The sequence below is a fragment of the Perca flavescens genome, chromosome 1 (genome assembly GCF_004354835.1).
Source record: "Perca flavescens isolate YP-PL-M2 chromosome 1, PFLA_1.0, whole genome shotgun sequence".
Lineage (NCBI taxonomy): Eukaryota > Metazoa > Chordata > Actinopteri > Perciformes > Percidae > Perca > Perca flavescens.
In genome coordinates this window covers 23,700,046-23,719,074 of record NC_041331.1, presented here as the reverse complement: position 1 = coordinate 23,719,074, position 19,029 = coordinate 23,700,046, and the positions used below count along the sequence as shown (strand labels likewise).

General features: G+C 38.4%; 1 protein-coding gene across 1 annotated transcript in view; it reads left to right on the top strand.

Annotated features, from left to right (window-relative positions):
• Nucleotides 1-19,029, top strand: part of galnt18b (UDP-N-acetyl-alpha-D-galactosamine:polypeptide N-acetylgalactosaminyltransferase 18b) — a 91,400-nt gene that overhangs the window by 57,380 nt on the left and 14,991 nt on the right. Inside the window, exon 7 of the mRNA XM_028579730.1 lies at nucleotides 14,562-14,747. Within this exon, the coding sequence (XP_028435531.1) occupies nucleotides 14,562-14,747 (186 nt within the window). The remainder of the gene's footprint in view (nucleotides 1-14,561; nucleotides 14,748-19,029) is intronic.

Sequence of the window (19,029 nt, the reverse complement as noted above, 5' to 3'; positions counted from 1 at the left end):
GTTTTTGTGAAGTGATCATTCAAGTCAGACTGTACGGTGGGAGGGACAGCAAATTGGACAGGACCCTGAAACAGAATTATAATACAAATGATTTCCCAAAACACCTGTGAATATTGGGTGTTGTGCCAGTGAAGCCGTGGAACAATGCATCACAAAAACACAAAAACAGACATCATCACTCTCAACCAGTGCCAAGAAGGTTGTGTTGAGAAATGGGGATCATTGACTATGAAAAACAATTCTGAGATGGGCTTTGTGCACAGTATTTGTGGCAATAAAACACCATTACCGCCAAAGTAATGATTTACACATCAGATTTCACCCAAATATTTAGCATTGCAATTTTTATTCACTATAAACAACGTGTATTATTGTCTGTATATTAAAAGACCATGTGAAAGTCACAGATAGCACAGAAAAAAGACCTCACATTGACACATTGTCATTCATCAGACCTTGGCAACTTGTGCAATGTGATCAACAACCAATTAAAAACAATTCATCTACACATTAAAAGTTGATGATCTGTTGCTCTGAACAAATAAATTAGGTTTTTTGCACCTTTCGAATTTGATAGAAAGTGTTGTAAAGAATATGCTGCTTTATCTACCTTTAAAAAATGAAGGCAACCTTTTGTATCAGATTATGTAAACCAAGCAAGATAGTATTTGCAATGATTTTAAGCTGTATTCTGAAAGTGTAATTACTTGAGAAGATAATAGTTTCAAACCACACGCGGCTGATTGGATTTATTACACCTCTAGTTTTTATTATGACCTTTTAAACATGTGGGACCATTGGTTTCTTGTTCATTGAGGGGGATTAGAGATCTTTCCCTACCCCAACCCTGATTTGGGTTTAACAGCCTGGCATCATGGAAACTTCCAGCGGCCTAAAGCTTCGGTAAGCTCCAAAGGGTCCAGGGTTGATGTGGTCCAGCATGACACACAAGTTTCAAGTTCAAGTTTCAAGTATAATTCATCACATGTAGGTTAGGACAGGGTCACAATGAAATGTATTTGACAAGAAAACCGGTCAGCTCAGCAATAAAAGCCTCTAGTCGCCCTTATAAGAGCACTAGTCATATCAAAGGTAAGCTAAGATAAAATGACAATAATATGTAAGTAGAGATGCACCAACAGACCAGCCGGTGACCGGAATTGGCCGGTTTTCACGACCGGCGACCGGCAGGTCAGTCTGACATATGCCGATTGCATGCCGGTCAATGCTACAATTAACTGACAACATAAGTTATACGAGATACAGTTCTCAAGGACGCACGCACGCACACACGGACGCAACATCGTAATTGGCTAAAATCGGTATCGGCTGGCCTAACTCAATGAAAATCGGAAAATCGGCCTATAAAGTTGTAATCGGTGCATCTCTATATGTAAGATAAGATGGGAAGACATAAATAAAATATAGCACGATATACATATATGAAAATGAGGATTGTGTGTTTAGTTTAGTTTATTTGTTTCACAGAACATAAAAACAAATTACATTGAAGAAATACAAAAATACATGTGAGGGTGTGGTAGAAACCTGTAACGGCTTATATAAAAACCACAACCATAGTACATACACTAATGTAGACGTACAAAATCAAAAAGACATTTTAAGTGTCAGTGTGCAAAAAGTTCATAAAAATGTAATAAAAATAAATACATGTAGAGAAACAGAAATAATTGCCATGTTTACAGTAAAAACAACAGTTTTCTAAGAGTTATCTTTTTTCCAAAATCACATACGTGGCAAGTTTGCACAAATGTTATGAGACAAATGAGTAGGATTTGGGATATGAGAGAATGGAGTGAAATAATTTTTTTTTAAATATAGCGCAATGTACAAACATGAAAAAGAGGATTGTATAGCACTCATTGTTCCCGATCCCTATTTTTGGGGGTGGAGATTTGTTGATTTCCTTCGTTTGTATTCTGGAACCAGCAGCTTCTTCCACTTTGCAATTATATTAGAACAGAGTAAATAAAACAAGATTGTTTGTTGTGTGGGTGTACCTAAGAAGTTATATAAAAGTTATACCATAATGACACAGGGGGCCCTATCTTGCACCCAGCACAGCGCAGCACAGCGCAGCGCAAAGTGTCTTTGCTAGTTTAAGACCGACGCATTTGTCAATTTCCCATCCAGCGTCCACATCGTTTAAATAGAAAATGCACCTGCGCCCATGGGCGTGCTGGTCTTACAAGGAGGTGTGTTCAGGTGAATTCTTGGCATATTGCTATCTTGAGGCAGCGGGAAGTGATCGCGCCATAGACCAACAAAAACCTGGTCTAAAGTCAATAGCGCAGCATTTCATTGTCATTTTAACAGCAAATTAGTAAAATGCGCCTAGGCTTATGCACAGCGCGCGCACACTGTGCTTGTTATACACACACAGGGAAGCGCAGTAGCACACAAACATGCAAAAGATTACGAATAAAAATATTACGGTGCAAATCCGCCATCATAATAGCAATGCGCCAAGGAACAAACTCGACTGGCTTTTAAAAGGAATGGGAGATGATTTATTGCATGTTACGCCCAAAACACGGCGAAGACGCTAATTACAACCCTTTTGAACCATGCGCCTGGCGCACAGACCTTTTTTCGCCGTCAAACTAGCAAAACCAACCCTAAATGCACCTGCGCCATGCGCTTCATGCCGTGCGCTTAGATCGTTAAAATAGGGCCCTGAGTCTGTAATTGTAGATGAGCACTGATTGAGTTTCATGACCCCTGTGTTGCTGAAAATCTATAGAACCCTGCTGCATAATTTCAGCCCAACAGGACAATCAATGACAAAGTCCTTTGTCCAACAGAGGTAATGTGAATGGTAATGTAGCCCAATAAGAAATACCACCGCTTTGTGCAATATAAAATCAGCATAGTTAAATATAGTCATTCTATTTGAACCATTCCTAATCCCAAAAACAACAATGGTTTACAGTAACCAGAAGGGTGTTTGTAATATGACAATATTTTCTCTAATGTACTGAATAGAATCAATATTGTATTAAGAGTCATATTAAGAGTCATATTAACAGTAAACGGCTATGAGCTTCCAGACTTCTAATGTTTTAATTACCTACCAGTTTGCAGAGCTCCAGAGTACATTGTTGAACTTATAACTTAACTTTTTAAACCATATACAAATGAAGCTTGTTGTTACTGTATTACGACTACATAATAATTATAGTTAACTACAGAGTCACTAACCACATTACTACAGTTCAGTACAAGTAACTAAACAAAATAGACTAAAATATGGGTACCGTGGTTTATTTTAGGTACATTATAATTCCCTAGTACTGTATTATATTCGACCATACCAGCTAATTTTCTTTGGCTTCTTTAACTCAATTTGAAACCAGGCAAAATTACACCCTATAGTCATACAACACTTGATTGATTTATTGAAAAGATGGAGCTGATGTTGAGAGCTCAGCTGTTTCTAATTGGCCTGGGGAAATAATTTCACCATTGTAGAGAAAAGTTAAGACTGGCTAGAGAAACCGAGGAAAGGAAGAGCAAAGAGGGATTGTGGTTTCCTTTACGGTCTTATTGCCGTGGGCAGGAGGGGAGTGATATTGGAGGACTGGATGAGGGTGAACACAGTCTGGCTGCAGCAGAGTTTTTCAAGACACCCTCTGGATGGGAGATTCAGTAGCACAGAGTGAATACTAAAGCTCGAACATGGATCCCCATAGAGAGGAAGGATCAGATTTGACAGATTTGGTAGATGGCAAAGCTGCTGGATCACGTTTTGGGTACAGTATGAGCTTTGTGCAATATTAACCCTGTTAATGTTTTGTTTTTCACATTTCTTTCTGAGCTTTTGGTCCAATATCTCTAAATTCATATTTATCAGTGGTCAATCTTTCTTTAGCCGTGTCCCTCTAATAACTTATTATTAATGGGTTACCCTGCATACAGTTATATTTATTGTATTGTGATATGAAAGTGGATATGCATTTACATATTCACCATCTCAAATAAACGTCTTGCAGAAGGCCACATACTCTGCAAAACTCACACAGCTCCAGGGGAATATTTAAGTTCAAGTATAAAAATGTAGCTCCAAATTGGACTCTTTGCTATCATGAACAAAATCTAGTGTTTTCACGAATAAATAAAAATACCTCATGGTATATACCTTATGTATTAGGTGCTTATAAAGGTTATTGTGTAGATAGAGAACTTGCTTGATGACTGTGTGAAATGTTTCACCCCAAAAGGTATTAATTATCCTGTGTGCAGGAAGGTGTGTATAATTTGCCAACCTGTTTGAATATTTGTCTCAGATTCACACTTTTGTGTGGTGATGATAACACTTGTGAGGAGGAAGGAAGCTACTTAGATTGAAAAATAAATCAAGTCCTTCGTCAAAAAGATGTTTTTTTGTTGGCAATAAGCGCCTCTGCAGTTGCAAGTGGTTGCAACCGGCAGGATTTTCCCAGTACAGATGTGTGAGAGATACTTTTAAATTAAATTAAATTTAAAAAAAATAAATAAAAAAGTGTTGCTTCTGAAGATAGACTCAGCTATCACAGAAGCATTTTGAAAAAAAACAACACACTCCTCTCTGGAGTTTTAGAATAGTGAACTTGAACTTTACACAGATAATGTATTGTTCTTTTTTATAGATATAGTTTTAAATTCCGAAATAATGTCAATCATACAGTAGCTTGTAAAACTATGGTTGTCTTAAAGGAGTCCAGCAAAAGTCAGCTTTTTAATTATATGATGCAAAAATAAGCATAAGACAACAATAATAAGGCTAGTTAGGCTAATATTACAGCCCCTGGATAATTAGACAACACAAACAACCAATCAAGAAACTCCTATGCATCTCTACCCTTCTAGAAAACTCCATGTTTTTAGTTAGATGGGATGTGATGGTAAGTGGTACATTAATAATTCAAGGCTGTGACTCTTCACATGGCTGTCTGCATGGATTACTGCACCCCTGTCTCCTACAAATTACATTTATATGCATTTATTCTTCATTAGTGATTTATGTTCAAGGGCAACATTCAGAGCCAAGAGAGGGTCAGCAAAAATAAAAAAGGATGTTGGATGTGCTTGTACACTTACCCTCAACACCGGCAGCCTGGCTCAATTTGCCATGTCAATTTAACAATCAGCAATTTGTTTTTTTAGGATTTACAGGGTCAGTTAGCCAAATTACAAAAAAACATATCTTCTTCTCACTTCTAAAGATAACAAGCCATGCTAATAGTTTTGGTTTGATTGGTCTGTCTCTAAGACTTCTGCCTCAACCCACATACAATTGAGAGGAATGAAATTTGTTTTCAATGCTCACAGCAATTATTTAAAGAACTCAGTCAGACACAATGTCATATGGGGACCATGATTACACTAAATTTTAGGGCTTGGCTGATTGTCAAGCTATTTTCTGTTGAACTGAAGTGGTGTACAGAAGGATTGAGTAACATTTCTAAATAGGCTTATTGTAGGGCTGCAACTAACGGTTATTTCCATTATCCATTAATCTGATGGTTATTTTCTTGATTAATAGATTAGTCGTTTGGCCTATGAAATGTCAAAAAAAAGTAAAAACTGCCTTTTACAAGATGCCAAAGCCCAAAGTGTTGTGTTGTTTTGTGCAACCAACAGTTCAAAAGCCAACCTATTACTTTTACTATCATATAAGACAAAGCAAAGCAGCAAATCGTTAAATTTGAGAAACTGAAACCAGTGAATGCCATGCCTTTTTCCATAAAAACTAAAACATGACCAACTTTGCTGATGCTCGCAATATTTGGCACCTGGTGCGCGATAGGGAGTGCTGTGATTCATAGAAATAATGATATTGAGTAAGAAGATCATTTTCAGTTGACACACATGCTGCATCAGTGAGTGAGTGAGTGGATTTAAAAACTTATATAGCAATTGAATGACTCCATGGTTTAATTAATGACCATAGTGAGCATAAGGGATGCAGGCCCCCCGCTTCTTATAGTCTAATCAAGCCAGATGAATTTTGTCATCAGTGTCATCATTTACTGTATTAGATAAAATATAAAATGATGTTGTCTATTTAATTGCCTACAGTCCAACAGTATACAGTACAAATAACAGGACCTTATGTATTAGCTATTGTGCTTGTAAAGCTTGTTCAGCTCTGTTCAGAATCAGCTTTTCTTTTTTTTTGGCCATGTAGTATGTTAAAGCATTTAAGGCATCTGACTCCAGTGGCTCTTAATGTAATGTACGCACACACAGTGCTAAGAACAAAGTACAAGAATATGCACATATAGACATACAGCTAAAACAAGCACAACAGAAAGACAGAAATAAGCATACATAAAGAAATAGATATTATGTACAGACATAGGAGAATATACTCTATATATATATACATAAACAACAAATAGACAACAACATATAATGTCTACAGGTCAAAATGCTACTACAAACTACTGTATGTATACAGGGTCTCAAAAAGGGCAAGACTGCGTAGGAGTGTAAAGAGAATATTTTATGGGTAATAAGGTACTTTATGTAGGCTACATACTGCAGGCGATTGTATACTGTACTGTATTTGCATGTACATATACATGTCTATCTACAGTTTAGTTTTACATTCAGAATAAGGGATAATATGTCAATAAAATGTTAATGTGTATATTCAACGGTAATACATATAATTTGTAACATGGTTATTTTTATTGCAGGTATTGTTTTCTAACATCATCATATGTCAAATTCAATTGTTCGTGAGATGTGGAACAAAACTGTTGTCCGGTTGTTTTGGCATACAGTAGCCTTGTTGGATATTAACGCTGCAGGAAGTTGAAAGTTAAGCTAGACTTACAGTCTGATGATTATTGTAGTTTTCTTGGACCAGATTGCCATGACATCTTTTTTTACCTCTGCCAAGGAGGTCATGTTTTCAGCTTGATTTGTTTGTTTGTTTGTTTGTTTACTTGTCTGGGAGCAGGATTACGGAAAAACAACTGGCCCAATTTTCATGAAACTTGGCGGTTTGAAGCGAATCCGAATCACGGACCAGATACACAAATTACTTTTCACTTTTGTTAACATTGCGAGAGGGCATTTGTGCTGCATTGATGTGGTGTCGGAATAATTGGAAAAATGAGATCCCAACTGAGAGAATTCACACTTTATAAACATTGTGAGATAGGGCATGCCTTGGTGGAGGTCCGGTCTCTCAGAGTGCTCTGTTAGTTCAAATGAGACCAGTATGTAAAATTAGCAGCACATAATGGGAAATAACTCAGATCAATATTTGGTCATGGATGTTGTCAAGTTAAAGAAACCCATCCCTCATACTAGAAATACTTCACTTGTGTAACTCTGTACCATCCTTAATGTATTTCCAGAGACTGAAGGACAGTGGTGAAGATGTATTGTGTCTTGCTTCCACTACAAGTTGATTTAGAATTGTCTGTAATGAGTCAGCATTTTTGTAGAGATGATGGAAAGGTACTCCTCCTTCTCAGACAGCAGACAGAGCGAGTTGATACACATACAGTGGAAACTCCATGCCAATTGTCTGCACTGCTTCAACTCTGTGCTCTAGGCAGCAAAAACGTAAGCTTAGCTTTACCTTAAAAGTAAGTCTGTGCTTTGATGTGAAGGGTTTTATCATAGCAAAATACTGAGGAAATGTGAAATGAATGCATTGGGAAATATTAGGGTGTTTTTTTTATAAAGTCACTTAGGGCTTCTTGTGGACAGGAGAGGTGGTGTAGGGAGATGAAAGCAGATACCTTCAGATACACAGACAGGTATGAAATGAAAACAGAAATTTCCAATAGCAGCATAAATCACAGGGATATATGGCTGCAAAAAGTTCCTGAGGTTCTGTTCATCCTGTCAGGTTTCTTTTTCTGTTGCATTTCTTTTCTAGTTTGACAATTATCATCAACAAGGTTTGGTGAGGTATACTTGTAACATAATTGCTACATGTTTTATACTACAGTACCAAAGGAGGTGTTGGTCATATATGCATTAACTTTTTAGACTCCAGTTTTGTAGCCATTTTTCATTAGATTTCTGTATTTGATCTCTGTTTTTTTTTATCATTCCACGTCTGACAAAAAAACATTAGAAAGACAAACTCACAAACACACTGCCATGAAACAGCTGGTTGAAAATCTGACCTGGTTTTAGATGTAGTGACTGAGCAGACTATTAGAAAAACTGAACCCTTTTTGTCCTTTTCCTTATGCTATCATGCTAAAAATCATTAAAGAAAAAATATGCTGTGCTTCTATCATATCGTTACATCTAGTGGTATTCAAATGTCTGTCAGCTTTTATAAAGGGGCACATTCTTTATCATGAAAATGCACCCTACCTCATAATTTCCCTACCTCCAGCACGCAGTGACTACGTTTACAAGCAGCCAATAACCCGTTCAAAACCGCAATATTAGCAATAACTTTGTCGCGCACGGCCATGTAAACACTGGCAAAAACACGAATATGCTCATATTCCTGTTATTAAAAACCCGAAAATGATCCCTGGGTTACCCCTTTTCTAACCCGAAATTTTGGTCATTTAAACGCGTATCGGCATATCCCTATCAAAAGGAACATTGATTTGTGTTCTATTCGCAAGGAATCTTTTTGAGTAGAGGAACTTCTTGTATGCACCAGAAAACCTGCACGCAGTATACCGGAAGTAAACAAGAAGTAGAGGTAAACATTTTTTAATTTTAATTTTATTCTTTTTTATTTCAGAATATTTTTGTTACAATTTGTCAAAACAAAGAGATTGAACTTGTAGTACACAACTCATTTCGTTACAGAACATGTTTTCATAAAGAATAAAAACAGATAAAGTAAAAGAATAAAAAAAATAATAATAATAAACTTGTTATATGATATTTATTTAAATTGTCTATCTATTGATTGATAGGTATTATTATTTATTATTATTTATTTTTTTAGTAGAGGTAAACATGGCGAAACGCAGCACAGTACCACACTTTTGGAGCGAGGAGGAAACCAATTTCTTTATTAATGTGGTGAAAACCATGAATATAATGTCTTTTGTTGATGGCAGAAAGTACCGAGATAGTGAGATTTATAAGAAGGTGACCGAAAAAAGTTACGCGAAGCAGGGTTTGTTCGTACGTCCAGACGCTAACCATGCGTCGCCGTTTACATCGGGATATTGCCAATTGATTACAAATTCCATGTATACGGGAGTAACTCTCTCTGCTCACGCATGTAAACAGGTTATTCAGAATGTTTCAGAAACCCGAATAGTGACCTAAACGTAGTCAGTGACTCATGGCATGACTGATGCATAAACTCTCTCCAGATATCAGTCCGCCCTGCTTGAAACAAGACCCTATCATCCTCTGGTGTCTCGAGTTCACAAGCCTGATTAAGAAGCAGCATCCCATAGCACTCTATCAGAGAAGGACTGGAAACTAATGTATACTGTACTCTTACTAGTCATTGTATATAGGGACTGTAGTGACTGTAAAAGAGACTGTAAAATATTTTTTGAGGAATGCATTTGTGAGAGTAGCACTCAGGGGCATAGCACAAACCTCTGGCCCTGTAGAAAGGCATTTTCTATGGGCCCCTCCCCGCATCCACAGCTATTCATACTAGCATTTTTTTGTGCCCTCACATAAGGGCCTTGGGTATTCAGTCCCCTTTTTCCCTCCAGTCTGACGCCCCTGGTAGCACTTAAGGCTAAAGCTTGGCAATGAGTTAATATTGAGTTGATATTGAGATAATATCGTGTACAGAGGGAATTACTGTAACTTGATAATATTAGGGTTTAATATCTGTAAAAGAGTAACAATGGGCAAAAATATCCCAAGGTTATAATGGGGTAACGAATGAATAATATGGTAATGAGGGGGTAACAAATCGAATCCACCCACCTTAGTTACTGTTGCTACGCCTTGTTGAACTTGACATTCTTGCGTACAGCATTATGCAGTTTAAAATGATAAAAGTGGCAGATTTAACACTCAATATTTATATTGTTTTTTAACTGTCACTAGCAGATTTTATCAGCTTTAGCCAGCTTTAGCCAGCTTGTGTTCACCTAACTCATTTTAAAACAAAAACAGCTTTGATGCTATATACTGGCATCTCTCCCCTCCTCTTTTGCATCTTTTTTGTTGGGGATGTAATCTCTGTAAATGTGCATGTGGCACTTATTAATGTGAATGATAGCCTACACGATGATGCATTATTAATTAATTAGTAACTCAAGGTTACTACTGTAGGTAGTAAGATGGTTAGCTAGGGAATGCTAATATTTGCAACTTAAACAATCCATTTCTTACAATTTGGCTGTTGTATTGTGGGTTTTGGTAAGGCAATAATAGCTCTTACAACAGCCCCATGCACACAACTTCTCTCCTTTAACATGGAGAGAAATCCAAAGCTTCATGCACCTGCTGTGCCTAGTTAGAGTTACTAAGCTGTGATTTGACAATCATAGTATCTCCATAATAATCAACCATAGAGATAATAGGGTGATATTAGTGTAAAATGTGTAAATACACTATTTCTAGTGAAAACAGCCAGAGAAGATTTGGGTTTAGCCAATAAAACAATACTGAGGATATGAATGAAATGTTTCATGCTGCAGAGTGGTTTGAGACATTTTGTGTACACCTTTTTTGGGCTTCTAAAGGTTTGGAATCCGTTGTAATTGATACGACGTAAAGCTGCTGCTGTTCCTCAGGAAGAAGAAAAACACAAACATGTTGCAGCCGCCTTTCAAGCCTGCAGGGGGTGGGTGCTTGACACTCTAAAGATAGATTTTGTGTGGAGCACAGGCAGCGAACCATACACAAACAAGAGGTTGGAAAAAGTTCATGAAATTATAAAGTTTTTCTATAATTTAATTTGACATAATGCTGCAACATAAAACTGCATCAGTAGTATGCTTCATGTCCATTTTGTGAACTCCCATCAAAATCCACTTTACACCACTAGATGCTCTGCTTGGTAACTGGCACCACAATAGACAGAACAATGAATAAAGCACTTCCATTTGCATTACATCTACATTAAAGGTATTTAGCTCTTGCTCTTATCCAAAGCAAATTATGATGAGGGCAGCAGTAAAAATTAGCTTAGGCTCAGGCTGATGGTGCCCTGATAATAGATCAAAACAAACACTGCTGTAATGTGAGACCTCTTGTCTGCCAGAAAAGTTCTACAAAAAGAAATTAGAGGAAGAACAGCTAGATCAGATTTAGACAGGATCATATTTGCAGGAGAATGTGGCACAAAAATATGTGTAATACAAGTGGGAGCAGGGGACGTGAGGCATTTCCTGAGGAGATGAGTTTTTAAGTTTATAAGGGAAGGGAGTGGTTGTGCTGTCCTGACTGAGATTGTTCCAGGGAGTGAGGGAGACTGAGTGGAGTAAGGACCTGACTTTTAATAACACAAAGTAGACCAAAAGTGGTGGAGTGGTGATTGGATTTTTTGTACCCGCAGTATGGGTAAAGTATGATACTGCCCCCTAAATGATACGGACATAGCGTCAGAAGTTTTGTAAACCTAATTTGCTATTATACAACTTTTTGACAGCATGGAGATGGAGCCTCTCATCCAAGATCATGCCACCATTTGAGCCGTGCTTTTCGCTTCGGCAGTGCACTGGAAAACAGTTTGCATGAGTCATGCATATAATTTAGATGGTGGGTTACATGGGGAGTGCACAATTAGGAATATCCAACTATATAAAATTGTTGTATTTTGAATGGAATAACCATAGATATAACACAATGGAATAACAATGCAGCCCTCCATAGTAATGGAAGACTCAGACTTCTTTGTTTACAGTAATGACCCATTTCTTGTGATTAATTTGGAAAAAGGCAGCAGACTAGTGCTTAGTGGGGCGCCACACAAGCAACAAAATGTATTCAAAATTTGTTTCATTGTCAGAAAGTTGACACTGAAGAATGGGAGGATTGTTATTTTGGGGGACAAGGTTGCATACAAGCTTTAAGTGACTGATGGCACAATTGTTCCAATGTTTCACTGCAGCGTTTCAGCTTGAACAAATCTTCAAAGTCATGTGTTTAGTTGGGTTCGTAGGGATAAGACTAACTGATTATTTTAGTTGTCAATTTTTATTTATTAGTTAATTTTTAGCAAGCACTGCTCTAGGAATAGCAGTGTGGGTCGGTCCACCACTTTGGTCCAGACTTAACTGTTGAATTGATTGCCATGAAATATTTGGTACACACATAAATGTTCCCCTCAGAATCAATTGTAATAACTTTGGTGAGCTCTTAACTTTTCATCTAGTGCCATCATCAGGTTTAAAAAATTAGGTTGTTTATGACTAAATACAATAGACTGTATAAAATATGGACGTGGTCTGTGTGACATCACCCATAAGTTTCTGAAGATTCAAAATTAAGTTCAAAGTGCATGGCTCCAACCGTCGCCATCTTGGCAGTCCCTGACGTCAGCTAATCCAAAAATGGACAAAGAGGTAGATTGTGGATGGAACAGAGGTGGGCTGAATGAAGCCTACAGTCTATGCTCACCTCCTGTGATGGCAGCCCACCTGTCACTGAAAGCAGAACATCCTTAATTATGCATACATTTAAACCTGAATATAATTTCAATGGCCAAGTTAATAACGTAATGTAACAACGTAATGTGCCAATAGCCATTGTTGTCATGAAGGGTGAACTTAGCTAAAACCGTTTTTTGTACCAGGCTGTGAACAAAAGAATGTTTAATTCTACTGTAAAGTTGGGCATTTCAACATTGGGGTCTATGAAGATTGACTCCCTTTTGGAGCCAGCCTCAAGTGGCCACTTGATAAACTGCAGTTTTTTGCACTTCCGCATTGATTTCATTTTTCAGCGCCGGAGGTTGCCACTTGCTTCTTTGTTTTAATTGCTGTAACATATTTTTTCATGTTACAATTATTTTACTAATCTGCTTTTGGAAACGGCACAAAAATAAGAATATCAGTTAGTAATCTGAAGTTTGACTGTGATGCCAGGACACCACTGCAGCTGCCACAACTACCCAGTTTATCTTGAGACATTGAATTTAAATACCACATAATGCTCTAATTCAGTATTACTTACAGAATATCCACTTGGCTGAGATGACAAGCTCAATTCTTTGTCCATCTTAAAATTGGAGAAATAAATTATACAAGATGTTCCTCATATAGCTTCACAGTGTATATTGATTCAGTTTGATCAATGGCCTCCCAGAGAAATCTCACTGTAGAAATACTGCACATGTTCAGCCTTGTCCTGCTGCCTGTTAACACAAAGCCCCTTGAATTAAGTGTGTGTATGTGTGTAAATACATAGTGTGTATGATCATTATGTACATATTGCTCAGCTAATTACTAGCTGTGTATTCTAATTGTGAGACCTCCGATGGGGTCAGGGTTTACTATTGCTGAATAAATTGAAAAGCACTTTTTGAAGGCAACTTTCTATTGAATAACTGTCAGTGAAAACACACCAATAGGCCATTGCCACATCTGCTTTTAACAGCCAGTACTAACACAGGAAGGATGTCAGCTGCACTATTTGATCCTCACATAACAGCACAGTGTGATGATTTCAACCTTCTTCACACTAAAGCGCCGGGTGTCCTGGACTAATGTTAAACTCAGCACATTTAAGTGGTTTCTGAGGATCCTCTACAAACTCTGATAGTGACATCTCCTTTGGTGACCCCTTACAAATGTGAGCATGTAAACTGAAGAGCACATCTTCATTGCTTCTGCTGAGTCTTTGAATTGCTCTGCAATACCATTTAAATTCTTCAGATACTAATCAGCAGCATTGTACGGCTTAGTTAATTTCCTAATTCATTTCCTTCCAACTTTTATTCTTGTATAGTTCTCTTCAAATTTTTTGTAACTCATACATTCACATCCTTTTTTATGTGTAAATGTCAAATCAAAAGATGACAAAAACATTGAAATGTTAATGACGATGCGATTAGGGCTGAATAACCATACACATGTAATATATTTAATACTTAAGTACATGTTGACTTTAAATGTATGGAGGTAAGTATAGAACAGGCTTGTTATGTAAATAAGTGTATAAGCAGCGAATGTCAAAATGCACAGTATGAAAAAGGAAACTGCACTGGTGTCTTTGTTCTTTGCTGCATGAAGTGTATGGAAAGATTTGAGTGATCTGAGAACATAAAACTAAAACTTACATATAGATATTTTTTGCTGCAAACCTACAGAAAGTGTCATCGCATGCACTAAAAATATACTAATACTACTTCACGGAGGAGTCTTTTATTGTCACCATTTGCTGGATAGAGGTATCACAGTCAGGGAAAAGTTCACAGAGATCCCTGCACCAGGGTCTCGAGGATCCCAGAGGTCTAAATTATGTGAGGAGTTAGTGACACTGGCTTTTAGTCATCAAGGACTCGAGCAGCTCCTCCTGGGCACTGGGACGTTAACGTTTCACCACAGGGACTCCCATGGTTCAAAGTCTTGAAAGATGTGTGTGTTGTGTAACTTTGATTTTCTACTTTCTTTGTATTTGTAATGTCTAAAAACCAGGTATGGCAATGTGGCGGCAGTGTTGAGGTCCTGCCTTGTGCTCGAATCGCCCACATAGAGCGTGCTCATAAACCCTATACCGAGGATCTGACGTCTCATGTGCGGCGAAACGCCCTCAGAGTTGCAGAAGTTTGGATGGATGAGTTTAAAAGCCATGTGTACATGGCCTGGAATATTCCCGTGGAGGTAAGTTAATTATGTTGTTTTTCTAACAAGCGCAAGTCACAGATCACATGTATTAAAGGGGACATATTATGCTTTTCCGTATTTTCTGTCAAATCTACAATGTTATAATGTCAGATTTTAATGTAAAATGTTGCCAAAACTTATAATGAGGTAAACGCTTTTTAGAGAAATCCCCGTGAGCTAAAACGTTCAGTTTTCCAACTGCTCTGAATGCACCAGTTTTTTTTCTACTCTTGGCTAAGTATTACGCAACTCTAAGCCGGACTTCTATGATTGGTTGTCTGCTTCAGGCAGGAACAACTGAAGTGTTTTTTGAAGTTACTGCGGTGTTAACATTGTCGCATGTAGCTACGCTACGTCAGTAAACAATGTCATCTTGGCTGCCAGTGTGGTTAAATTCTCCCCAATTCCGGGTAAAATTAGTCCTGAAACATTTCTGGTTATGGAGTATTTGGTTTAAAAGCCTTATCTTCAATTTTTGACTGTACTGTAAGTGCTGCTATATTCCATTAGTGTCCACTTCTAACTATAGTAGCTACATGCTAACAGCAGTAAAAGCTGTCATCTTCGCTGCCAATTAAATTCTCCAAAATTGAATACGCTACATGGTGATTTGTAACCATTTCTGTGAAGCCACTTTTAACATGCTCTGCTCAGTTTAAGTTTTGTGGGCAGATTATTCCACTCTACTGCTGCACTATAGAGACATGTGTTTTTGCCCATTAGGCTATTATTAGTGGAAGAGTATTCTGAGCTGTGCTCGCTATTAAAGGACCTTTTTACTGCAGTGTCTTCTGGGAGTAGGACATATTTGGACGTGTGGAGACATAGAATCTGGGTTAAAAAAAAAACGGTTTATTAGATTAAACCAATCTGTTCCTTTGAAAAAGAATGCTTATGTTTTTGTTGACAAGTGATTGAAAATGAAAACCACCCTCCTTAATCTGCGTAACTGAAGAGAAAAATATACTCCTAAAATTGCAGTTTTTTGTGAAGCAGAAATCCATCGTCATGAAGTTCTTTCAGCTTCACAGTTTTAAAGACAGCTGAGGTGAAACAGTGTATGCTGAACTATTTAAAGCTTTAGTGCACAACTTTTTGATATTAATGAACGTCTGTTACATTCATGCGGTGCGCGGTCATGGAAGGCTTCTATCATGCGGACGCGCCAACAGTGTTGTTGTCATTACCTATAATTCCTCATGGGGGCGGCAGAAACACCGCACTATAGCGTAAAACACAATCCTCATTCATGTGTCCCATCTATCTATAAATTGCAGGGAACGTCTGTCTGTGTGGGTGTTATGTGCATATCTCTGGAACCGTTAGTCTGATGATTTCAAACTTGATAGGTGTCTTGCTACGGGCACGAGTAAGTGCAGTGCCAAGTTTGACGTTGTTTGGATAAGAAATGCAAAAGATATCGTCGGTAAAAGAAGCACACATTGGCTTTTGCCGCTCTAGCCGCTGGCTACTCCCCCTCTGCTCACTGAGTGAGCAGTGAGCAGGACCAGAGACAGAGAGAGAGCAGTGGAGCTTTGGCAGCTAAAATATGACATACACCTCAGGCCCACAAAAATGTGCAAAGTAGCATCAAACAACACAAGACAACGTCTCTCTCTCTCTCTCTCTCTCTCTCTCTCTCTCTCTCTCTCTCTCTCTCTCTCTCTATCTATCTCTCTCTCTCTCTCTCTCTCTCTCTCTCTCCCTCTCTGCGTACACACACACACAAACGGTCCGGTTCTGGTGGTTGATGAATGCAGATGTGCTGATTAGCTCTCATAACGGGCCAGGTGGGTAGTGCACTGCCATGAGCCCATGACGCTAATGTCTGATTACTCCACAATGTCGTTGTGATATTTTGTGATTACATTCTGAATCTGCCGCGTTCTCTATCAGGTAAATATAGTAGTACAATGTCTGCCTCTGATGTAGATGTAGCCTACATTGTAAGTAGGCCTGTCATGATAAATTTTGCTGGACGATAAATTGTCCCAGAAATTATTGTGATAAACGATAATATTGTCATTGAGAGACCATTTTTATCTAATATAATGATAATGGCATAATAATGCAGGTACACCTTTTCAAAGATCAATAAACTTTTATTTCTAAAGAATATTTAACACTGCAACTGGAAGACATTTTAAATATCCACAATATGTCTTTGATCTCCTTTAGTATGTCGTCTTTCATGCTGTTGTACAGTTGTGGAATTGCCATTTGTGACACGTATGTTCTCTCAGGCAATTCATAGCCTACTGGCTGTCAAACGTTTGCAGGATTCCTCAAGTGTTTGTGCGATAGACTACAGACTCTGTACTATATTTAACAATTATTTAACACTAAATATTAAATTTAAATAATATATAATTAATAAATTAAATCTATCTATATGGCTATCTGCCACATGGCGAGTAAATGTTTGTACCAAAATAGTTCTGTTTTTCAGTCTTCATTTTGTCAAAGGTGCGGCTTCTGCTCCTCTGCAGGTCGGAGCTTCGTGGGGGCAGGCCGACACAAACACACACAAACACTGGTGCAACTCTGACATACTTTCTACACTCCGTGTCTGCGGACAGCTGTAGGCTCGTACCGTTAATGTTCTGTGCATTGTCGGACACATGCAGCCACTTTCCTGAAACCGCTTGCGAGACTGACAAGTCCACAGCGGCGTGTATGTCCGAGCCTGTCTCCAACGCCTCCACCTGCAGGTTGTCAGCTGTGTGGTTTGGAATGAAAGGGAGAAAACAGGACGCCGAGTAACATGGTGGATATCGCTCATATACTTTTTTTTTTTTTTTTTTTTTTTTTTTTTTTTTTTTGACGTCGCCTTAACTGCAAAGTGCTGCGGGAAACCCTGCTCCAACTCTCAACTAACGTTTTCTGTCTCTCTCTCTCTCCACTTGCAGTCCCGCCCATACAAAGACCATGCGACTGACAAGAGGGTTCACTTCTCGTTACTCTAAGGAACCGAGAGTGGTCCACCAGTCTCTTTGGTAAAGAGAGACGAGGAAAACAAACAAGCATGCAAATGGAAATTATCGCGGCCGGAAAAATTATCAAGCAAATTTTTTTTATCGTGCGATTAATTGATTTATTGACTATCGTGACAGGCCTAACTGTAAGTCAGTAGCAGGCTATACAGTGGAGTTTCATTGTAGTTTGGGGTCCTTGGGGTGCAATGAAGGGGGTAAGCTTCTCTCCGCAACGCTCCATTTTGATGCTACCTAGTTCTCACCCGCCGTTAGCATTCCATTGACTGCTATTCATTTTGACGTCACTTTGACAGTGAATAACTTTACATCTGAAGCGTTTAAAGACTTTATTTGTCCATTGTTTATTTCTAAAGAAACATGACAATGTATAAAAGGTTCCATTACCTTGTATCTCACGTTATGGCTCCGTAGCAGACGTTTTTGTAAAAATAGGCTAACGATTGTGTCATAACCACGCAACTTACTGTTGCATAGTAGAGGAATTACCATATAGTAAAGGAGAAGCTTGCAGGCAGTTTCGACTTACATTAGCTGTTTAAGTTTAGTTACTAATGTTAACTAGCATTTTAGTTAGCAATAATTAGCCTGTGCCTATGTTATCTCCTTACATATACCTACACTCTCCATCTCTGCAAGATTGGGAATGATTGAGATTTCTCTTGGCACAGCTACCAGAAGACTTACAACTTTCAGACAGGTTGCTCACGTCACATTTACGTCTTCAAGCTCAGTTGGAGGCTGCACAGTAACGCTGAGCGCTCACCGGAAAAGTGATTCTAATATCCTTCACTGGTCTCCGTCCAGAGCAACGGGATCTGTTGGTTCTACAAGCAGCAATACCGCAGGCCAAGCAAGGCATATTTTCAATGGGCACTGCACTAGTTCTTCAAATGTTCGATCAGATGTCAGCCATAAACTGACTACAGGCTTAATTGACAGAAGGCAGAGTAGTTGTTTCTTACGTTACCTATACGTAGAATTTTCTGTTGCAGCCTTTAGCGTCATAATCCAAAGGGAGCATTCATACACAAGTCCAAGTCAGATGTGAAAAACCTATGCACAAACCCACAAACATGAACACAGATGATACCATCATAAATCTACAGCAACAACAGGCAGCTCCATTCTGCAGCCACCCAATCCAAATGTCACAGGGTTGGGTGTTGTTTGTTTTGTTTGTTATCAGCAGTACTCCTCCCACCCCAGATGTTTAGTTGAATCAGGTCCCTGACACCTTCAGAAGCCTCAAAATGAAATGATCTCTTGTTACTTACAAAATGGCC